Below are 23,434 nucleotides of genomic sequence, written 5' to 3'. Positions count from 1 at the left end.
CGGAATTGTAATAAGAGCATCTTTAATTAGTAAACTAACTGTGCTTTCCTGTTCCTCCCCACCGTCCCCCTCCCCGCTCAAAGCCCCTCCCTCCATTAAAAATAAGTGTTACATTTCAAGACTTACACATTACAAACACAATAGAAAAGGGTTATGAACAATATCAAATCACAACAGAATTTTTCTGCAGTAGTTTTCAAAAGAAAAATAAAAGGGACCATAAAAAAGGAGGGAAAGAAAGGATCAACTAGAACAGAAAATTGACTTGTAAAAGTCAGGGCAACTTTGCAGAGGAGCACAAGTTTTATTTAAGTGCAATGTTGCATGAATAAGTTTTCTTCAAATGTCCCTCAATGGTTCAGGCTAACTACAGTCTAAGTGCAATTGACATTCTCTTCCCCTCCTCTTAAACTGTGCCTGTGCTTCAACAAGTCAATAATAAGAGCTATGGGCGGAACGGTTTACATTTCAAGCACCTAGTCGACACGAGCCAAGAAAAAAAGGACTGGATCGTTTCAAACTGGGACTAGCCACAAACAGGCCAATATCACAACTGGCGTCCTGGGTTACCTTCCCGGACGAGGCCATTTGCCTTCATTCACAGTTGTTCCTGCCATCCCAACACGCAGGAGGCCCCTGCAGTGAAAGTTTTAATGCAACCAAGGTCAGATTTCAGATACAACTCTTGAGGATGGTCAAACTAATTTAAAAAAAAATTGCAATCACTTAATTTACACTGGAATGCTGCTGATTCGTTATGTAGAGGCTACAACCAGAGCACGTTCCTGAGGGTGCACCCGGTTTTTTTTTGGAAGATGGATTTAACAGGACAAACAGTGATGGCTGGGTCGTGAATGAAGGAGTTCGCAAAATCTCAATTAAAAAAAATAAAACGCGAGAGCAGCTTGTGATACCTTAGTTACAGACTTTAATACCAGACTTTTATAAACGGAGAGGTGAAATCGTTTGCTGCATTAATGCGTTCTCACCCGGACACAGCAGAATAGAACATTAGTCACAATGACTGATTCGCCACCTGCTCAGGTTACAAGCAGGATGGACTATTAACACTGTGAGGGGCAAGGGGGGAGGGAAGGTGAGATTAACAATGACACGGAGTGAAGCCTTTGACATAAACAACTATTTGTTGCAAGCAAATTCAAACCTATGCACGGAAATTATCGTGATCATAACCTAGTGAGCGTCAAATCTGGCAGCCATTTCAGCACGTTCACTCTTATCATAGAAATCGGGACAGCACAGGATGCCGCCATTCGGCCCATCGTGCCTGTGCTGGCTCTTTGAAAGAGCTATCCAATTAGTCCCACTCCCCTGCTCTTCCCCGTAGCCCTGCAAATTTTCCCTTTTCAAGTATTTATCCAATTCCTTTTTGAAAGTTATTATTGAATCTGCTTCCACCGCCCTTTCAGGCAGCGCGTTCCAGATCATCACAACTCACTGCGTAAAAAAAAAATCTCACCTCCCCTCTGGTTCTTTTACCAATTACTTTAAATCTGTGTCCTCTGGTTACCGACCCTCCTGCCACTGGAAACAGTTTCTCCTTATTTACTCTATCAAAACCCCATATAATTTTGAACACCTCTATTAAATCTCCCCTTAACTTTCTCTGCGTTTAAAGGAGAACAAACCCCAGCTTCTCCATGTATCCGAAGGCCCTCATCCCTGGTACCATTGTAGTGGTGGGAATTCCTGTCATTTAGACTCTGTAGGTTTTAAACTGCAGTGTGCCAAAGGAAAGAAGTGACATCGGCCGGCGGGAACAAAAATAACTTTCTGGCTATAGCATAGAACGTAAAGCTGTGAAATGAAAAATGTTTGGCTCACCGAGTATGGTCCATCTACTGTGTCCCTGCCCTTTGCAGGCCCGATCCTAACAAGACTCAGGGAGGATATATTGGAGGGGGTACAGCACAGATTCACCAGACTGATACCAGGACGAGGTGCGTAACCTCGGCTTGTATTCCCCCCCCCCCCCCCCCCCCCCAAGTAAAGATTGAGGGGTGATCTGTTCGAAGTGTTTAAAATGTTAAAAGGGTTTGATAGGATAGATAAACTAGTTCCTCTGGTGCCGGAACATTTAAAATGATGAAAAGGATGCGATAGGGTAGGTGCGGAGAAAGTTTCCAAGTGGGGAAGAGTCCAGATCGAGGGGACACAACCTTAAATTAGAGGTAGGTCCTGCAGGAGTGAAATCAGGAAGCACTTTCTCGCACAAAGGGTAGTCGAAATCTGAAACTCTTCCCCCAAAAGGCTGTGGATGTTGGGTCACCCGAGATTACAAGCCTCAGGTCGACAGTTTTTTGAGTCAGTCGTGGTTCAGTGGGTAGCACTCTCGACCTCACTCAGAAGGTCGTGGGTTCAAGTCCCACTTCAGAGCCTTGAGAACAATCTAGGCCGACACTCCCAGTGCAGTACTGAGGGAGTGCCGCACAGTCAGAGGAGCTGTCTTTCAGAACCGATGTCTGCCGTCTCAGGTGGACGTAATAGATCTCACGGCCACTATTTCGGAGTAGGGCAGGAGAGTTCTCCCCGTTGTCCAGGCCAACATTTAGTCCTCAAACCAACATCATTAAAACAGATTATCTGGTTATCACATTGCTGTTTGTGGGATCTTGCTGTGTGCAAATTGGCTGCCACGTTTCCTACATTACAACAGTGACTACACTTCAAAAGTACTTCATTGGCTGTAAAGCACTTTGGGACATCTTGAGGTTGTGAAAGGCGCTGTATAAATATAAGTCGTCGTCCTTTTGTAAGGTTCGGGTTTCGAGGAATTCGGAGCAAAGGCGGGAAAAAGAGAGTTGAGGTACAGATTGGCCATGATCTAACTGAATGGTGGAACAGTCCGGAGGGGCTGAATGGCCTGCTCCAGTTCCGATCGCTGAACTGCTGCTACCTGAGGTACTTCACTGGGGTAATATTCCAAATACACACCAGCACACAGGAACTCTGCCCCAAGATCACAGGCACACTGCCTGCTGTATCCTGCCCACTGACATCAATACAATAGCCAGGGGACTCTCTACCTGTACCGAGCTGCCAGCCCTCTATACTATTGATCTTTTAACTAATGCGTTTTCTTTTTAAGCACAAAAAATTAAATTTTCAGTTGACTCTACTTGAGCACGTCTGGTGAGTGTATCAATAAAGGAAATTTAAAAATTCATCACTTATACATCAGATCTTTGGGGGTGCAGGGGGAGTGATGGAAGAGTTTTAAACCTTTCTGGGTGAGAACCATTGGAAATTTGTAACTAGTTAATTTGTTCATAGACACTGCGAGACCAAGCATCAGAAAAATACTAAACACAAAATGAAACAGTTAAATAATAAATTATATTTTAAAAAAAATCACAACTTTAGGTTTATATACAGAAAGAGAAGTCGGCTAACAACTTGGGAGTCTAAACTTTTGCGTCAAGTTTCTCCGATGAACTCGTACTATCGTGGCTCAGGCAGGATTCATTTCACCCGCTTGTGGCTCTTCATCCTCCACCCCCAGTCGACGCTCTGGGGGCCATCGCGTAAACTTTACCGGGCAGCGCCGAGCTGGCTGGAAGTCTTGCTTCTCAGCCTGGCCGAGGTGGGCACGGTGCCTTCTGTGGGGTGGCCGAGCGCTGGGATCAGTTGTCGCCACCCACTGCGCTGCAAATCATGCCAACTTGTTCCTCCCCCTGAACACACAAGGGCTAAGATTATCCTTCCCATCCCAGACTCACTACCTGTCAGAAATTGGCTGGCCACTCGCCACCGGCTCTGCTCTTATTCCACCTTTTCGTTGAGAGTCCCCCCCACCGACACCGAGCGTTCAAAGTTTGAGCGACACTGACCTTGCCCAAAGTAACTGAGCGACCCGCTTCTCCCGAAGACGCACTTTGACGTGAGTGAACGGTTTCCTGCAACACCAATACCTGGCGCTGGGGGAAATGTAATGCTTGATGATTCGGAGCAATTGAAAAAAAAACACACAAAATCAAAACTCTGCCGACCGTAAAAGCCAAATCGCGTTGAGCTTCGTATGTGATTCGCACACATAAGATTACCAGTTAACAGAACGGCTGCATGATAGAAACCCAATGTGCTATGTACATTTTTTATATATAAACCATGAAATCCCCTTCTGTACCACACACAGTCTTGGAAATGTGAACATACTGAAATGGCTTCAACTATTTTTTTTTGAATGCATGATGGAACGGATTGGTGAGGCTGGTCAGTAACCAATGATAAATCTCCGACTGTACGGAACATTAGAACTTGTTTGTTGCAATCACAGAATACTTGTGTTTTTTTAAATTGATGAATATAACCAGGCCATTGCTGCGTAAACCAGGACCCCAGCGCTAACAAATCCAGGAATAAAACTGGGATTACAAGGCTTTTTTTGGGTCGTAGTTGCTGCATTGGTATTGGAAAAGTACATTTTATGCACCCGGATTGCTGCTATGAGTCCAATTTACTGTCACCTGCAGGCTCATCCACCAAATAGTGCTGAGCGATTCTTCAGTGTATACTAAGAAAACTGTACTGGAACAGGCCAGATCAGTACCAGCTGTATTCCTTGCACAAGTCTATCTTAACAACCCCACGAACCAGAGCTCATCCTTGCCTGCAGCTTGCATCAAATGCACTGCAGCTTCAAGTTGAGAACAGGAAGGGGACAATAACAAACAGGAAACAAAAAGACGACTGTACAGTGCTCAGGATTAAGGATAAATACAAGACGAGTCAGACTAGTGTGCGATAAGTCAGTGTGATGAACTGGACAGGCATTGCTAGCCCGACGGTTTAGGGTTTTATAAAAAAAGTACTGGCGTATATATCCCCAGAACTTTTCCAAGATAGATATTTAGGGGGCTGGGGAGGAGGGACATAAAAAATATTTCACAGTCACAAGTTATTGGAATTGTACGACATTAGTGCAAGGCTGCACACAGTTCCCCCTGGAACGTGGGTTTCACCAACACCAAAGATTAGTGCCGGGTCACAACTCCAGACGGCGAGGTACCTTACAACAGGAGGTAGCGCGTCGCACGTCTCCGAGACGGAAGGATGCCGAGCTACTCTTGATCCCTCTGCATCTTACAGAAGGAAACGTCAAGTCTTTAAGCTTAAAAGCAATCATATCCACTCCCTGCCCAGTTTTTTTTTGTACTCTTAAAACCAGTAGAAATGTAAAATTCTCCAAAAGAAGAGCAGTCTGCGGGGGAAACGAAAGAAAGAAAACCCTTCTCCGGCCGTTGCAGAAATCCTGGGAGGGAGAGATTGTAAAAGGACGCAGAGCGGGAAAATCCAGCGCTACACCTCACCGTCTTCTGTGGTCAGGTACAGAGGGTCCTCCTTGGTGGGCGGGACGATGGGCATGGGCTGGGGTCGCAGCTCGCCAGCGCTGGGCACCCTGCTCGTGTTGCTGTGGGAGTGGAAGGAACTGGTCCCGTTGCCCTGGGGCTGGCGGAGAAAGGGCGGCACCGTCGAGCTCTTGATCTGGATGATTCTGGTGTCCATCACCTCGCAATCGATTTGCATCATCACCTCGTACCCCTGCGTGGTGTTGTACAAACTCTCTGTGAGGGGAGACAAACATTGCAGGACACGTCAAGTCTGGAGAAATCCGTGGGAAGATAAAAAAGAGGCGCATTAAGTGTCCATCATGTGGTCAGATATAGGAACAGGAGGAGGCCATTCAGCCCCTTGAGCTTGTGCTGTCATTCAATTAGATCTTGGCTGATCTGTATCTTAACTCCATTTACCCGCCTTGGTCCCGTAACCCTTAATACCCTTCCCTAACAAAAATCTATCAATCGCAGCTTTGAAATTTTCAATTGACCCCCAGCCTCAACAGCATTTTAGGGGAGAGAGTTCCAGATTTCCACTAAAAGAGAAAAGAGGGTGGGAGAGAGGGATCTATTTTTCACTACTATAATAATATCTATGGAATTACATGGGTACATTTATTACCAATTATCTTGCAGGGTGGTGAACAGAGTGGGAGAGAGGAGGTGGTTTGTTTTGGGGAAAGGTAGCCCCGAGGTACATTCACGCTGCAGGTTTAGCATGGACGCCTCGGCTAAGATCAGGTAGCTCAGTACAGAAAGCGAATCCACCCCAGGAACCTTTCTGGGCTATGGTTTAATGCTGCACTCTCCAATAGGCATCGGCTTGATTAAGGGGATAACGCAAGCAGATTGCTCCCAGGGGGTCAGCCACATTGGTTGCTGGGTTGCGTGTGGGGATTGTTCTGCAGTCCCCACTGTGGGGAAGCACGTGGCAGGACCAAGATCGGGGAATCAGGGCACGCGTGTCCTGGGCCACAGAACGTTGCAGTTCCGAAGCACAGTAAACCTGAGCTCATCCAAAACTCTGCTGCCCGTATCCTAACGCGCACCAAGTACCCGTTCTCCCATCATCCCTGTGCTCGCTGACCGACACTGGCTCCTGTTCCGGCAACACCTTGATTTAAAAATCCTGGCGTCCAAATCACTCTGTGGCCTCGCCCCTCCCTATCTCTAACCTCCTACAACCCTCCGAGATCTCTGCGCTGCTCCTATTCTGGCCTCTTGCGCTTCCTTAATTTTCAAGCAACACCATTGGCGGCCGTGCCTTCAGCTGCCTAAGTTCTGGAATTCCCTCCCTTTAAGGCGCTCCTTAAAACCTCTCTCTTTGACCAACCTGTCCTAATATCACCTTATGTGGCTCAGCGTCATGTTTTGTCTGATAGTCGCTCCTGTGAAGCGCCTTGGGGACGTTTTACTACGTTAAAGGCGCTATATAAATGCAAGCTGTTGTTGTACCGCAAGATCCCAAAAATCACTTCTCGGATCACTCAAAGCCAAGACGAGGCAGGTACAAGAATAAACACGTCGGTCTGAATCATGAGACATTTTTAAGGCTGAGTTTGGAGTAGGTTACAAACGACGGGATGCCTTCACACCAAAACCCACCAAGGCTAACGCAATGAGCGGTTCGATCTACAACCATCCAGGCCACACACACGACCAGTATCACCACTTACCAGCATAAAAACACAGCTCGCCCAGAACCCCCTCAATCTACACCTGCCAGTTATTTCAGAGAAATGTGCCTACAGGGTACAAAAGCCTGCACTGATCCCAAAGACTTTTGGCAAGTAGCCTGTATAGAGTAGGCTGCCTGATCAGTATCGGATTTACTCGAGGACCTTAAACACCCAAGAAAGAAAGGCAAAAAAAAAAACGCTGCTCAGCTTATCATGGACGGTCACACCCAAAACTCCACTTGCCCTTCCACCTGAAAACCAATTAAGAGGGGCTCCATGGAGCATGTCGAATGTAACTTTGGATATAGAGGGCGAATGAAAAGAGATGGTGTTTGAAAGTATTTCACTGAGCGAATGGACTCCCACAACCATAATCGCAAGAAGCTCTCGGGAGAATTTAACTACAATCGGATATCGTGCAGTGACTATTTTTTTTAATGCTTTTTGGATGAGACGTTAAACTGAGGACCGGCCTGCCCTCTCAGGTGATCAGGATCCCGCGGCCAACATCCGAAGCAGTGCAGGAATTTTCTCCTCGGCGACCTGGTCAATTATTTATCCCTCGACCAACACCTGAAACAGATTATCTGGTCATTTATCTCATTTGTTGGATCTTGCTGTGCGCAAATTGGCTGCCGCATCTCCTACATTACAACACTGACTACACTTCAAAAGTACTGCATTGGTTGTAAAGCACTTTGGGACATCCTGAGATGGTGAAAGGCACTATATAAATGCTTGTGCGTTCTCTCTTTACAAAAACCTCCAATTCAGAGAGACAGCCCTGACCTCAAAGCATCCATAAAGGCAAAGTTCTACCTTTTCCTCACTAATGCTCCCCGCTCTTCCCTGGAAACTCCGGGCTCCTTGCTGCGAATAGGCCTTTGGCACCAGTCACCCTCTGGGTCCTTTGCCAAGAAGACATTATTTCACTTGCAGGCCTGGACGGTGAGCGTTGGAAGGATATTTGGCTGTGAGGGGCAATCTGGCCTTCACCTGATACCCCCCCGCGCGCACTTCCGGCACGGGCTGCGGTCAGCAGCGCGAAGGCGGGCTGATGTTTTCCTTTCCTAACCCAGTGTCACCGTGACCAGCTGTGCTGCCACTGCCGAAAATCGGTAAAAATAGCACCGAGTGGGAAATCGAACCTAGGGCCTGGTCTGTCGGGCTCACCGTCTCGCTGGGTAAATTGACTGAACCGTGCACTTTAAAGTAATGAACGGTTTATGCAATGAAGCAAGCAAGTTGCTTGGGCAACGAGCACAGGGCGGGAAGATACGAGCAAACAATTCGGAAGCCTCGAGCAAGGTTAGGGATTAGAAAAGAACGCGGGCGTGGTCAGGTAGAGCAGACTCCCAGGAAGATAGTTATAACCAACTTGGTTGATAGAGGGCTGGACCAATATCAGACTAGAAAAAGGACCTGCCTTTATATAGCACCTTTCACGACCCTCAGAACATCCCAAAGCAGCCAATGAAGTATTTTTGAAGTGGAGTCACTGTTGTAATGTAGGAAACACATAGCAAGATCCCACAAACAGCAATGTGATAATGACCAGATAATCTGTTTATGACGTTAATTGAAGGATAAATATCGACCAGCACACTGGGAAGAACTCCGCAGCTCTTGTGCCAAATAGTGCTGTGGGATCTTTTAGGTCCACCCGAGCAGGGTGATTGAAGGATAGAGGGAGACCGACTTTTAGGGAGATATTAACTGCGTTGCTTGAATTTGATTCTCAGGGAGCTAAAGGAAGAGACGGTTTCCTAGAGCAGAACCAATGGACGCAGGGAGGTGAGGGAGTGGAACAATGAGAATCATACTGGAACTCGCTGGATGGGATGACTGGCCTTTCTCTCTCTGTATGGCGAGATACCGGGAGCATGGAGACCACGGAATTGTGAGGTAGTCTCAGTGCACTGGCAGAGGAAGGGGTTGCTTCTCGAGTAAAGTCAAACCACCTTTGTTTTTCGTGTTGCTAACAACATCAAAAAAAAATGAAACCACATTTGCTGTAGAGTTACCCGCCTGTGCAAGCCCGAATGCTCATATGTTTATGTGATATGTGCCACCCATATCAGACTTCCACAGGCACCTGTCTGTACAGCCGGTGTGCAGGATTATCCTGTAACTACAGTACTTAGAGAGCTGCCTGGAGCCAAGTACACAAAGGGTTTCCTTCAGCAACAGTCACAATAAAAGTCAACCAATTGCAGTTCGTGAGTGAATCCTGTTACGTTAAACACTGTATATTTGGCCAGATGAGGATTTGCTCCAGGAATGTAGAGGAATTACAACATTCCATTAAATGATAATTCACCTAACCACAGGCTGCCACAATGCATCCACAGCATTCAAAGACCTACATGTCAGCCCAGGTGTGTGCAAAACCTGGGAACTCAACACAAGACTACAAAGCAGCTCAATAGAAGCTGGATCAATGACAAGCCTGCAAAGGTTCCTGAAGCAGTACTAAAGGCCTATAGGAGCTGGCTGTCAGCGTGCTAACAATTTGCATTTATATAGCGCCTTTAATGTAGTAAAAACGTCCCAAGGCGCTTCACAGGAGCGATTATCAAACAGAATTCGACACCGAGCCACATATGGAGATACTGGCAAAGGCGACCAAAAGCTTGGTCAAAGAGGTAGGTTTTAAGGAGTGTCTTAAAGGAGGAGAGAGAGGCGGAGAGGTTTAGGGAGGGAATTCCAGAGCTTAGGGTCTAGGCAGCTGAAAGCACGGCCGCCAATGGTGGAGCGTTGAAAGTCGGGGATGCGCAAGAGGCCAGAATTGGAGGAGTGCAGAGAGCTCGGAGTTGTAGGGGCTGGAGGTTACAGAGACAGGGAGGGGCAAGTCCAAGGGGCTCAACATTCCAACACAATTGGAGCTCTGCATTTTCAGCTTTCAGTCCCGAAAAATGTGCACCAGGAATTTTTCAGGCTTTATTGTGGACCAAGGAGAAAAAAAGAAAAGAAAGTCAAAAGTTAAAAGTGGGAACCAGAGCAAAGTGTGCATCGATGGGATTCATTCCGAGCGAGCGCGAGAGCACGACAAAAATATTATACTAGAATGCCTGACGTCACTGAATTGTAGGGACAGATAAGAAAAAGTCTTTGGGAAGCTGAAGCAACATTTATAGCTCAAATTCAAGTAAAATAAATGGGGGAATTTTTTTTTTAAATTGGAGGTTAATGCATTTTTTTTTATTCGTTCACGGGATGTGGGCGTCGCTGGCAAGGCCGGCATTTATTGCCCATCCCTAATTGCCCTCGAGAAGGTGGTGGTGAGCCGCCTTCTTGAACCGCTGCAGTCTGTGTGGTGACGGTTCTCCCACAGTGCTGTTAGGAAGGGAGTTCCAGGATTTTGACCCAGCGACAATGAAGGAACGGCGATATATTTCCAAGTCGGGATGGTGTGTGACTTGGAGGGGAACGTGCAGGTGGTAAGCGAAAAATCAAAGAAAACAAGAGGTTGAAAAAAGCAGCAGAATCTCAATAAAATATGCAACCTGACCCGAATAACACATTCCGTCTCCATTATAGGCACCTTCTATGAGCTGCAGCAGGCATGATTTGCCAATTTGTGACATTGATCCTGAAACATCTGTCTGTTCTCATTAGGCTTCTTTTCCTGCCATTGGGACTGTACCTAACGACCGAACAGCAGACAATTTCCAGACCGAGTGAAGCTCGGTTTCCACAAAGGACACAAACAGCGACAGCGTTTTGCCGGCCGGCCCAAAGCCGCAGGTTATGACGCGCTGTCTGCAAGCCGAGGGCTGCATCGATTTCGTGAAGCCTCTGACGTGAAGCTTTTTCCGCTCCCCTTACTCTGCTCTGGATGGGCAGTTTGTTCAGTGCACGAAGAGGAAAACCACAGCAACTTCAATTGCTGAAACTGCAGAACCTACAGTTGTTTCGAGGCCAGATTCCCTTGAACTGAATGAAGTGTACTATAACAGGGACAGAGCTTCACAGTGAAGGAGAGTTTATCCTGAACATAATTTTTCTTGTTTTTTTTTGCCAAGGCAGCAGGACCCGAGGGTGCCAGTTGAGTTAAGGACCGGTTTAGGCCGGAAAGTATTTCTTTCGCACAGGACACTCAACGGCTGGAGTGGATCGAGAGCCGGGAACGACAGTCGATGCCGGGACTAATCCATGGAGCATTTAAGCGCGGTATTGGGAGGACAGCGAGATCGAATGGCTGAAAAGGCCTTCTTCGTCCAAACGTACCCAGTGAATAGTTTTACTCGTCAATGCGAAACGATGCAGATGTTGTCTCTCATTAATCAGAGGGCATGGATGCCGCATGGTTATTAATCTCAACCATCAGAAGGATCAACAAAGACTGAACAGGCTGGGGCTCTTTTCTCTATAAAAGAGAAGGCTGAGAGGTGACCTGATGAGAGTCTTTATTATGAAAGGGTTCGATAGGGTAGACGTAGAGAAAATGTTTCCACTTTTGGGGGAGACCAAAACTAGGGGGTCACAAATATACGATAGTCACTAATAAATCCAATAGGGAATTCAGGAGAAACTTCATTACCCAGTGCTGAGAATGTGGAACTCGCTCCCACATGAAGTGGTTGAGGCGAATAGCATAGATGCATTTAAGGGGACACTAGGTAAGTACATGAGGGAGAAAGGAATAGAAGGATATGCTGATAGGGTGAGATGAAGTAGGAAGGGAGGATGCTCATGTGGAGCATAAACACCGGATCGGGCCGAATGGCCTGTTTCTGTGCTGTAACATTCAATGCAAAAGTCCGGTTATATTTTAAGCAGATGCACAAGTGAGGGCAGGAGTAGGACAAAATCTGCCGCTCTTCCTTACCATTCACTGCCATGGCTGGCATCACGAGCGACATCTTTGGCCTGTTGGTCTTGTTGTGGCTGATGGCTGGTAACAGCAAGTGATCCTGCAGGGGAACAGGGTATAGAGTTAGGATCCGAACAGCAACCAGATCCCACCACCACCACCACCACCACACAGACATGACGACACTCAAGTGGCAAGGCGGCTGATAGTTACCCTCCGGAATGAAACCACGTAAAAGGTGTCTTCCCTCCGGTCGATGGCGTCCATGAAGTCGTAGTAGCTCTGCTCTGGGCTCTGGTAAACCTGCAGCTGACTAGAGGCCAACCTGCCCACAAGGAGAACGTTTCAAACCACAAGGTACAGAAGGCACTGCGCTGTGCGACGTGCAGATACAAAAAACAAGAGTACAAACGCTGAAGGACAGGAGGGGAGTGGTGGGAAACTCCTGCCCCCCCCCTCCCCTCCACCAACCCCCGCCCCGCCCCCCCAACCTCAGGCGGGATGTCAGAACAACCTGGGCTGCTGCTTTCGTCAGGGCGCGCCCCATGCCAGAGGCATCTTTTTTTTAAAACTGCTCGGGACGCAGGCGATGCATTCACTGCTCGAGAAGGTGGCGGCAATGGTGCTCCCACGATGGCGTAGGGATTGCTTATATAAACAAGTGGCTCGCTGGGTACTTCGGGGGCACCAGGTCAACCGCACAGCAGAGTAGGGTAAGCATTGCAGGGCGTGAGTGAACGCTTGTTGGGTTTTTAAAATGACAACCTGGCAACTTTCATGGGTCATTTTATTCTGGCGCCACAAATGATTTGTTGAATTCAATTTCATGATAGGATTGAAACTCGTTGCACAAAGAACAAACAAACTTGCGTTTATATAGTGCCGTTCACCACCTCTGGATACCCCAAAGCACTTTACAACCAACTGAAGTACTTTTTGAACTGTAGTCACAGTTGTGATGTAGGAAAACATGGCAGCCAATTTGCACACAGCAAGATCCCACAAACAGTGATAATTGAGATAATTTTTTTTTTAAATGACGTCAGTTGAGGGATAAATATTGGCCAGGATACCGGGGAGAACTCCCCTGCTCCTCTTCAAAAATAGAGCCGTGGGATCTTTTACATCCACCTTAGGGGGCAGACAGGGCCTCGGTTTAACATCTCATCTGAAAGAAGGATAAGAGTGCTACTGGAGAGGGACCTGACTTGTATCTGTTTATCCTCTTGTACAGCATTGGGGACCTTCTCTATTTGAGGAGGAGGAGGAGGAGGGGGGGGGGGGGTGGGAAACCCAGCAAATTGGAAAAAGGGCTCTTAATCTCCATTTTAACTAGGTGTGGAATATTTAGGAACACAGTCAACAGAAGGTAAATACACTCAGAATGTTTAATTGTCCACGGTGCAAATGCTATAATGGAACGGCAGGCCTCAGTCAGTTCCTACTTTTTCCCCTAGATTTACACTGTTGTCGCATCAGGCAGCTTTGGAATGTAAACACACTTAGATAAGCATTTCTCAGAACTCTGAAAATTACTTGTTAAAGGTCAAATCTCGACTATCTCTGTTGATTGAAGCATTACAATTTTTGTTTTGCTATTTGGCATCAAAAAAGCTGAACTGAGAGTGTTGCTTTAGTGAAGCAATTTTTCTACAAGTCAGTCAAAAATTAAAATAAATTAAAACACACACACACACACACACACCCCCCACCTTGTGGCCGTGTCTGCAGAATGAACAGGAATAAAACGGGACAGGTTGATTTTCCTCTGTTGCGCCCTCTGAAAAGGAGAAGTTAATAGTGATTAGCAAGTAGCATGGTTGAGAACATTCGCCCAGCAGACAAGTACATTAGAATTAAATACGGGGACTCCTATTCAATAGTCTGGTGTGGCTCAGTAGGTCACGGTGGGTTCAAGTTGTACTCCAGGGCTGGAGCACATAATTGGAGTTGACCCACAGCACAGGCCTGTGGGATTAAAAACAGAAAATGCTGGAATCGTTAACTCTTTCTTTCTCCACAGATGCTGCCTGACTTGCTGAGCTTCTCCAGCATTTTTATTTCAGATTTCCAGCATCCGCAGTACTTTGCTTTTGATTTAGCAGGACCGTGGGAGTTCTGCACTGCCATCTTGCAGGTGAGATATTGAGCCGAGAACCCATCTGCCTGCTTGGGCGAATGTCACATATACACAGAACAAAATGCCGTAGCACTTTTTAAAATCAAATAGCAGGGAGTTCTCTCGGTGTCCTGGCCAACGTACCTCCCCTGAATCAACACCAGCCCATTAACTGCTCTTTCCTCTCATTTGCTATCTGTCGAAAAATCGTGAGAACAAACTAGCTGACGTGTTTGCTCACGGGACACGGACGACACTTTAAAAGTAATTCACTGGCTGCCAAGTGCCCTGGGATGATGCCCCGAGAACGCGAAAGGGCGATTTACAAAATGCAAGTTTGTTCTTTAGTGTCCTCCCCGTGCACTCAAATGATGGCGGAAGGTCAGCGAACTGGAATGTTATTTCTGTCTCTCTCCCCACAGATGCTGCATGACCTGCTGAGTACTTCCAGCATTTTCTGTTTTCATACAGAGCAGTTTGAATGAACTACATAAATTGGCGTGTGTTTACCTGAGTTAGGCAGCAGCACAGCAACAGAGAATCTCATTGACTTCTAAAGGCTCTCAGTAATCACTGGGCAGGGGGAGGACAAATGTAAGGAATCTTACAACACCAGGTTATAGTCCAACAAATTTATTTTAAAATCACAAGCTTTCGGAGATTATCTCCTTCGTCAGATGAATGAATGAAAAGGTTCTCAAACACACGGAACAGCCATGGGGACCAAATTCGCACCCCAATACGCCAACATTTTCATGCACAAGTTCGAGCAGGACTTCTTCACTGCACAGGACCTCCAACCAACGCTATACACCAGATACATCAACGACATTTTCTTCCTATGGACCCACGGCGAAGAATCACTGAAGAGACTACACGATAACATCAACAAGTTCCATCCCACCATCAAACTCACCATGGACTACTCCTCAGAATCGGTTTCTTTCTTGGACACACAAATCTCCATCAAAGACGGGCACCTCAGCACCTCACTCTACCGCAAGCCCACGGACAACCTCACGATGCTCCACTTTTCCAGCTTCCACCCCAACCACGTCAAAGAGGCCATCCCCTATGGATAGGCCCTACGAATACACAGGATCTGCTCAGACGAGGAGGAACGCGATGGACACCTACAGACGCTGAAAGACGCCCTCGTAAGAACGGGATATGACGCTCGACTTGTCGATCGACAGTTCCGACGGGCCACAGCGAAGAATCGCATAGACCTCCTCAGAAGACAAACACGGGACGCAACCAACAGAGTACCCTTCGTCGTCCAGTACTTCCCTGGAGCGGAGAAACTACACCATGTTCTCCGCAGCCTTCAACATGTCATCGATGACGACGAACACCTCGCTAAGGCCATCCCCACGCCTCCACTGCTCGCCTTTAAACAGCCACCCAACCTCAAACAGACCATCGTTCGCAGCAAGTTACCCAGTTTTCAGGAGAACAGCGTCCACGACACCACACAACCCTGCCACGGCAACCTCTAAGACATGCCAGATCATCGACACGGATACCACCATCACACGAGAGGACACCACCCACCAGGTACATGGTTCATACTCCTGTGACTCGGCCAACGTTGTTTACCTCATACGTTGCAGGAAAGGATGCCCCGGAGCATGGTACATTGGCGAGACCATGCAGACACTGCGACAACGGATGAACGGACACCGCGCAACAATCGCCAAACAGGAGGGTTCCCTCCCAGTCGGGGAACACTTCAGCAGTCAAGGACATTCAGCCACCGATCTTCGGGTAAGCGTTCTCCAAGGCGGCCTTCGAGACACACGACAACGCAAAATCGTCGAGCAGAAGTTGATAGCCAAGTTCCGCACCCATGAGGACGGCCTCAACCGGGATCTTGGGTTCATGTCACGCTACACGTAACCCCACCAGCAAAAAGGGGGAAAAATTTATATGTTTTTTAAAATTCTCTCTCTCTCTCTGCCATTTTGAGTTTCTTTCTGCCTGCCTGTGTAATTGACACAATGTATATCTAGTGTACTGGGACGTGCTGTTCTCCGTGACTGGCCTGTTTGAATAACAACGACACCTTTTGATTGGTGTGATGCTGTCCCAACATAGTATAAGATATGCGATTTGAGAACCTTTTCATTCATTCATCTGACGAAGGAGATAATCTCCGAAAGCTTGTGATTTTAAAATAAATTTGTTGGACTATAACCTGGTGGTGTAAGATTCCTTACATTTGTCCACCCCAGTCCATCACCGGCATCTCCACATCAGGGGGAGGACACTGAAGGAAGAATTTGCATTTGGACTTGCTCATACAATTATCAGTCATCGGTTAGTAACCCAGGTTGTGAAACAGCCCAGGAAAGTGAGTCTCACAAGGGATGTGAGAGTTTTGCTGAGGGGCTATGACATAAATGCCAAAAAACACAAGAGACTTGAGCACATTATAAACAACAATGTGCATTTATATAGCACCTTTAACGCAGTAAAACATCTCAAGACACTTCACAGGAGCGATTTTCAAACAAAATTTGACACCGAGCCATATTAGGACAGGTGACCAAAAGCTTGGTCAATGACATCGGTTTTAAGGAGCGTCTTAAAAAGGAGGAGGAGAGGGGTAGAGTGGCGGAGAGGTTTAGGGAGGGAATTCCAGAGCTTAGGGCCTAAACGCCGTGGGACATTTTACTAGTTAAAGCCGCTATATAAATGCAAGTAGCTGTTGTAGGCAGCTGAAGGCACGGCTACCAATGGTGCAGCGATTAAAATCGGGGATGGGCAAGAGGCCAGGACTGGAGGAGTGCTGAGATCTGAGGGTCGTAGGGCAGGAGGAGGTTACAGAGATAGGGAGGGGCAAGGCCAGGGAGGGATTTGAAAACAAGGATGAGAATTTTAAAATAAAGCATACAATGCCCATCGCTATAGGCAATAGTTGAACGCCTCAAAACTGAGGCCCTCCAGTTACTGTAACAAGTAAGGGCAAGTTTAGACACAACCATAGTCCTTGGCAGTTCCACATCTGGGTAATTTCCTGGCCATTATTGAGGCCAATAATACTGGATACTGACTGCTTGTGGCATTTGGGAATGGACTGAAATGTGCCACAAAATGGTCCCGTCACCCACAAATCTCATCAGGGTGAAATAAATTGCTACCCTTTTGACAAATGAGTCGGCCGTACACACACTCAAAAGCAACAAACCATGATGGGGTTAGTGTTTTCTAATATATGAACATACCCCAACCTAGACTGATCTGCTTATTTCAGTTCTGTGAAGGACCTCCATCTTTTGGTGCATCAGGGGACTATGAAAGCATCAATGTCCACATAATAAGACGGCAGGACTGCTCACATTTTTGTATCTTGTACGTACACGCTCGAATGCTTCGGTGATCTCTACCTACCATGCCTTGTTTAACTTTCTTATGACGCTTTGGTTTCTCGTTGGACTTTGTCCTTTCAATTTGGTGTCGGTGAACCCAGCCTCGTAACTCATCGGCTAACCTGGATTGGAGGGACAGTGTTTAAAAAAAAAAATCACAAACATAACACCCGGTGTCTGCACAATAAGTGCAGCCCGCCCAACTCAAAAATACACAGTGCGAAGAACCCTCCGAGTGTCCGCCAAACAGACATATTTGTGATGGAATACTCTCCACTTGCCTGGATGGGTGCAGCTACAACACTCAAGCAGTCCGTTTGATTGGCAGCCCAATCCACCACCGGTGCACCGGGGCTGCAGTGTGTACGATCTACAAGATGCATTGCAGCTACTTACCAAGACTTGTTCAACAGCACCTCCCAAACACACGACCTCCAGCCTAGGACAAGGACAGCAGGAGCACGTGAACACCATCACCTCCATGTTCCCCTCCAGAGACTTGGACATATATCGCCGTTCCTTCATCATCGCTGGGTCAAAATCCTGGAACTTCCCTTCCCAACAGCACCGTGGAAGCAGCTTCACCTACTCCCTCCCCGTTCAGTGATTCGCGAGAGAAAGACAGAGGCAGTCGAAACTCTTACCCCCCCACCCCAAAACCTACCTGAGCGATTCGGTCTTGTTGAACTGACGACAGTCTGAAGAGGGGAAGAGGATTCGGTCGATGTCTCGAAGCACCAGATCTTTCACCTCAGAGTATGCCATGGTGATATTGCTGGAACGAAAGCACAAAAGAATGATGTGCCACAGAGTCCAGAAAAGCAGAACCCCAACCTGTGTAGGTTGAGAGCACGGCGAGTGAACTAAACTTTCCCCATGCTGTGGTTTTCCAAGGAACTCGCTTGATGGTCAGCAGCATTTTTATGCAAATCTGTGGACCCACTTGAAGAGCCAGTCACAATGCAGACACTGGTCTTATTGCCATCTGCCATCCTGTCCCTCACTACCACTAGACAGTATAGCATTGCTGCATTGAAGTACTAAAACCATAGAATCTTACAACACAGGCGGTTATTCGGCCCATCGTGTCTGGGCTAGCTCTTTGAAAGAGCTATCCAATCAGTCCCACTCCCCTGCTCTTTCCCCAGAGCCCTGCAAACTTTTCCCCCCTTCAAGTATTTATCCCTCCTTATTTACTCTATCAAAGCCATTCATATTTTTGAACACCTCTATTAAATCTCCCCTTAACCTTCTCTGTTCTAAGGAGAACAATCCCAGCTTCTCCAGTCTATCCACATAACTGGAGTCCCTCATCCCTGGCACCATTCTAGTAAATCTCATCTGCACCCTCTCTAAGCCTTCTCATCCTTCTTAAAGTGTGGTGCCCAGAAATGAACACAATACTCCAGCTGAGGCCTAACCAGTGTTTTATAAAAGGTTTCGCATAACTTCCTCGCTTTTGTAATCCAGGGTCCTGTATGCAAAAAAAAAACAGCTTTATCAATCCTGCCACCGTCAAAGATTTGCATACATAAAGCCCCAGGTCTCTGTTCCTGTACCCCCTTTAGAATTGTACCATTTAGTTTATATTGCCTCCCATTCTTCCTACCAAAATGTTTACGGTTTTAAAACTAAAATAGAATGCAACAGCATTCAAGTATACTTAAAAATATGAAGACAATTGATTGTTCAACTATACGACACCTTGGAATGGAGTGCACCTAATGAATCAAAACGTTCTCAGTCAGATCGATTGCTGCTCCATCTCGACATAACCGAGGCAAATTTGCTGCAAATGAAAAGCAGCTGCCCACGTGGATCGGTTGGTTTAAAAGAAAATGCGTAACTAAGCCGAGCAGGCCTGAACGTCCCAGTTTTGACTGCGAGTGAGTGGGTCTCAGAGGGTGGCAGTAGGGGCAACTACAATTTGCCCCAGTGCCCCTGAGCTGGGGAGGGATTTTGGGGGAGGTGGGGAGCCAGAGTTCCTGCTCCTGGTTGCCCTCTAGTGACCGGTGTTGGAAAATGCACCTGTATGGATATTGGGCCAGGACACAATTGGGCTCGGCTGTGATTCCTCCTACAGTCGAAAATGACTGCCAACATCCACTGTCCAGGTTGGCAATCAGCGCCCATGGTCTAGAAGCCCAGAACAGATTAGTACTTTCACAAAGGGAAGTGGGGAGTTGTGGAAAACTGGTTCCAGAACTTGGGGGGGGGGGGGTCTCAATAATGCAGATGTGAAAGTTCACTACACAAAATACATTGGTTGTATTTTCAATGCTCTACGACCATCTCAAGTGTTGCCGTTATGGCTTCAGTAAACTAGAACAGTTTCAGATTATGTTCACCTGAACTGTGGAAAAACCCCCAGTAACACAGTTATAGATTTTGTTCTCCCAAAATTTGAATCATGTCCAAAGAGAGCATTTTCAGCTCGAGAACAAAATGGCTACAGGTCTGTGACTGGTGGCTGTATCCCCCACAAATTAGCCTTTATAGAAATATACACAGTTGATTTTCCTGTTCCTGCACCTGGGGCTAATAGATTATCTGGGCACAGAAAATACAGGTAAACTGAGCAGAGAAGAGCACACTCCCCATTGATGGATCCCACCCGATGGTTCCATCAGTGCGCTCCTTCCCGTTCCATTTTTCTGCATTCTCTGTGCCCAAGTGATCCAAAAGCCCCAGGTGCAGGAAGGGGAACCTGCCCCATCGTACTTTGGCTTAGTTGGTGGATGTACATTTGAGGCACCATCTTTGCCAACTCCCTGCTGCTATATTACAAGGCATTATAACCATGTTGCCCCACCTTTACAAAGGAATGAACAAATTGTGAGTTGTGCAGGATTATGAATCTCCAGGAGTACGAACGCAACTGTAAACCACAAGCTTTCTGCAAACCATAATCTTCACCAGAGCTACAAACGTAGTTTAATAGGCTCTGGCAACAAGGACACCAAAAGGAGATTAATCTAAGAGACTTGAAGCCTGTGTTGTGGAAACATGTCATTCAAGCTGAGGCCCACCTTTTGATTACTGGTCAAAAGCAAAATACCATGGATGCTGGAAATCTGAAACACACACAGAAAATGCTGAAATACTCGGCAAGTTAGGCAGCATCTGTGGAGAAAGAAACAGAGTTAACGTTTCAGGTCGATGGCCCTTTGTCAGAACTGGTGACAGGTCAGTTCTGATGAAAGGTCATCGGCTTGAAACATTAAAACTCTGTTTCTTTCTCCACAGATGCTGCCTGACTTGCCCAGTATTTCCAGCACCTTCTGTTTTGATTACCGGTGCCTTTACAACAAAAAAAAATGTGCTTGGTGGTTTTGTGTCACACGATAAGACGGGGAAATGAATGAAGTACACAACTCTGGTACAAGTTAGCATTCGCAGATCTCTACGGCAAACAGCACAGTAGGAAAACAAATTGGCAAGGCAGCAGGAAGAGAAGAGCAGAGCCTCTCCCTGCTTCGCCGGCCTGCATCAAAGGCTGCTATCTCAATGCAGATGATGCAGAGATAGTGCAGAGCATCGAACGACTGCCAGGACCAGCGTGCTGAGTGCCCCCAAACCTGCAGCACCAACACAGATTCCTGACAGATTAGCTCACCGGGTAGATTAACTTTGCTTTGTAAATAGGTTACATCATACGTGGCGGAAGGGAATGCTTTTGTGCGAGCTGCTCACCAGCCCTCCCAACACACACACAGTTTTTGGAACCTGTATAATAAGCAGGATTTCTACAATAACCACGAATCACGCTAACAGCATTCACAGTGTGCCAGATAAAGATCAATTTTTTGCATGGGCTGAGGGCCAAACGTTAGCGCTTAATAGTGCACCATCAACAAGCGTTGTGTGAACTTTTTTTTTAGAAAGTTGACGAAGTAAAACTTTTCCAAACAAAAAAGGGTGTCCAATTTCACACTGGATGACCCAAAATCTGACGTGAACCCAATTTCCGTATCTGTTCTCACTTATCATAAAGTCAGCTCTGGGGTGGTGCACTGATAGGGAAAATGTTCAGTAGCTACTGCTTGGGCCACAGATACACTCAACACACACTATTTCCTGAGCGCACATTTCCCTGCAGATAAAAGGCATGATCCGCACTGTGCCAGAGCACATAGAGCCGAGGAAATATGGAAAAGGAACCCCCCCTACAGCAAACATCGCCCTGATTGTAAGTGGATGCATACAGTCTTAATCAGCTGAACCCAGGGTTAAACTCTGCCTGAAGGGGCACCAGATACTAAAATCGAGGGTAGTCCACAGCAAGCCCAGCCACAAAAACCCTCTTGGCACCTTGAGAAATCCGCAAACAAAAATGATAGCTGTTCCAGAACAGGTGAAGGGTGTCCTTTTAACTTCTCATCCATCTTTCAGACGAGACGTTAAGCCGAGGCCCCGTCTGCCCCCTCAGGTGGACGTTAAAGATCCCACGGCACTATTTCGAAGGGCCGGGTGTCCTGGGGCCAATATTTAACCCTCAACCAACATCACACACAGATTATCTGGTCATCACATTGCTGTTTGTGGGATCTTGCTGTGCATAAATTAGCTGTCATGAATTAGCAACGTTACAACGGCGATTAAACTTCAAAAGTACTTCATTGGCTGTAAATCGCTTTGGGACATCCTGAGGTGGTGAAAGGCGCTACAGAAATGCAAGTCTTTTTCTTTCCTTCTGACCAACAGCAGCCTCATTAATTACATCCCCCACAGACGAGGGCAGCTGTGGAACTCTGCGCTGAGGCTCACTTCGCTCCTACAAGCGCATTTACACCCCCAAATGTTGATCTGAATATGGAGCTGAAAATTTAACTCTTTGGAAGAACGGTGCCATTATTTTGTATCAGTGGAGTTTATAATGCAACTGAAAAGGGTCCCAGGCGCGTGCTTACGGAGATTATGGGCAATGGGTCATTTTGCCTTCTTCTACCCAATTTTCTCCCCCCCCCCCCCAAACCCCCAAGATCGACTCCTTGTTAGCGTACGGTTTCAAAGGCCCTTCTTGCCCTTGCATCCGAAGGGGACATTTTCAAGAAAATACATTCACATTTTCCGAAGCTATCATACATAAAGGTGCACGTGCAGTGGGCATTCTCTTCATGCCAACCTACACAATAAGTAGGGGTCGGGCCAATCAACCGTGGAGGGCAGCACAACCAAGTCTGATCCAATCACCGTCCTACAGGCACTTTCACAGCAGGAGTTGCTGGATAGCAATCAGGAGCAGGAACCCTAGCCAATATCCCCCGTTTAAACTTGGGGCTCGAGACCAATCGTAGTTGGGAAACAGCTTAAATCAAAACCACTAATACATTTCCTCCAGTTTTAAGACCATAAGAAATAGGACCAGGAGTAGGCCATTCAGCCCCTCGAGACTGCTCCGCCATTCAATCAGATCATGGCTGATCTTCAACCTCAACTCCACTTTCCCGCCCGATCCCCGTATGCCTTGATTCCCTTAGAGCTCCTCTCCCCATGAAGTAAAAACACAGGAACGACGTGTCATTAAAAATAGATGCACGGTAACTCTCACAATGCTACGGAGTGTTAATGCTGGAAGCGTTCGGCACAACTTGGTCTAAGCGGCGGACGACCTGCACTGCAGGAGCACAAAGAAGAAACACAGGAAGGACGTGCCATTAGGAACAGATCATCATAGAGGAGGAGAAAGAATCTGCATTGATGTAGCCAGAGTGTAGCTCCCACAGGTGCAGCCTGCCCTCTTGTCATACTTCACACACGAGCCTCCGCAGCTAGTATGGGTAGGCTGTTCAGTCTGGCGAGGGAGGAGAGGGGCGGGCAAGAGCAGATTGCGGCCAATCCCCTTGGGTCCTTGTCCTACGCCGGCCCACCTTTTGGCACGGCCAATGTCCAGCGATTGCATGCACAAACTCCGGTTGGTTTATCCCCACCCTATCCCAGAGGTACTGCCGACAGTAGCACCCACCCCGATTGCTGCTACGGCTGACACTGCATAGGCCAGAGATCAAATGGGACCAGTGTGGTCTGTCTGGCTCAGTACTGCACACCGGGCAGTATCTTTATCCACCGACCCATTATGGGAGGGAGCACTC

The 23,434-nt window shown here is 47.2% G+C and overlaps 1 protein-coding gene across 2 annotated transcripts in view; it reads right to left on the bottom strand.

Moving 5' to 3' along the window:
* Positions 1-2,192: 2,192 nt before the first annotated feature.
* The window catches only part of atf6b (activating transcription factor 6 beta), a 74,574-nt gene continuing 53,332 nt past the window's right edge, over positions 2,193-23,434 (bottom strand). The window contains exons 11-16 of one of the 2 annotated variants that reach the window (XM_067973859.1): positions 18,007-18,117; positions 17,365-17,464; positions 13,565-13,632; positions 12,066-12,177; positions 11,868-11,952; positions 2,193-5,585 (exon numbers count right to left, since the gene is read on the bottom strand). In XM_067973859.1, the coding sequence (XP_067829960.1) occupies positions 5,320-5,585; positions 11,868-11,952; positions 12,066-12,177; positions 13,565-13,632; positions 17,365-17,464; positions 18,007-18,117 (742 nt within the window). In that variant the 3' untranslated portion in view covers positions 2,193-5,319. The remainder of the gene's footprint in view (positions 5,586-11,867; positions 11,953-12,065; positions 12,178-13,564; positions 13,633-17,364; positions 17,465-18,006; positions 18,118-23,434) is intronic. The other variant, XM_067973860.1, reaches the window with a different exon arrangement.

This window comes from Heptranchias perlo, chromosome 39 (assembly GCF_035084215.1).
Source record: "Heptranchias perlo isolate sHepPer1 chromosome 39, sHepPer1.hap1, whole genome shotgun sequence".
Lineage (NCBI taxonomy): Eukaryota > Metazoa > Chordata > Chondrichthyes > Hexanchiformes > Hexanchidae > Heptranchias > Heptranchias perlo.
This window is presented reverse-complemented; position numbering and strand designations above follow the sequence as displayed.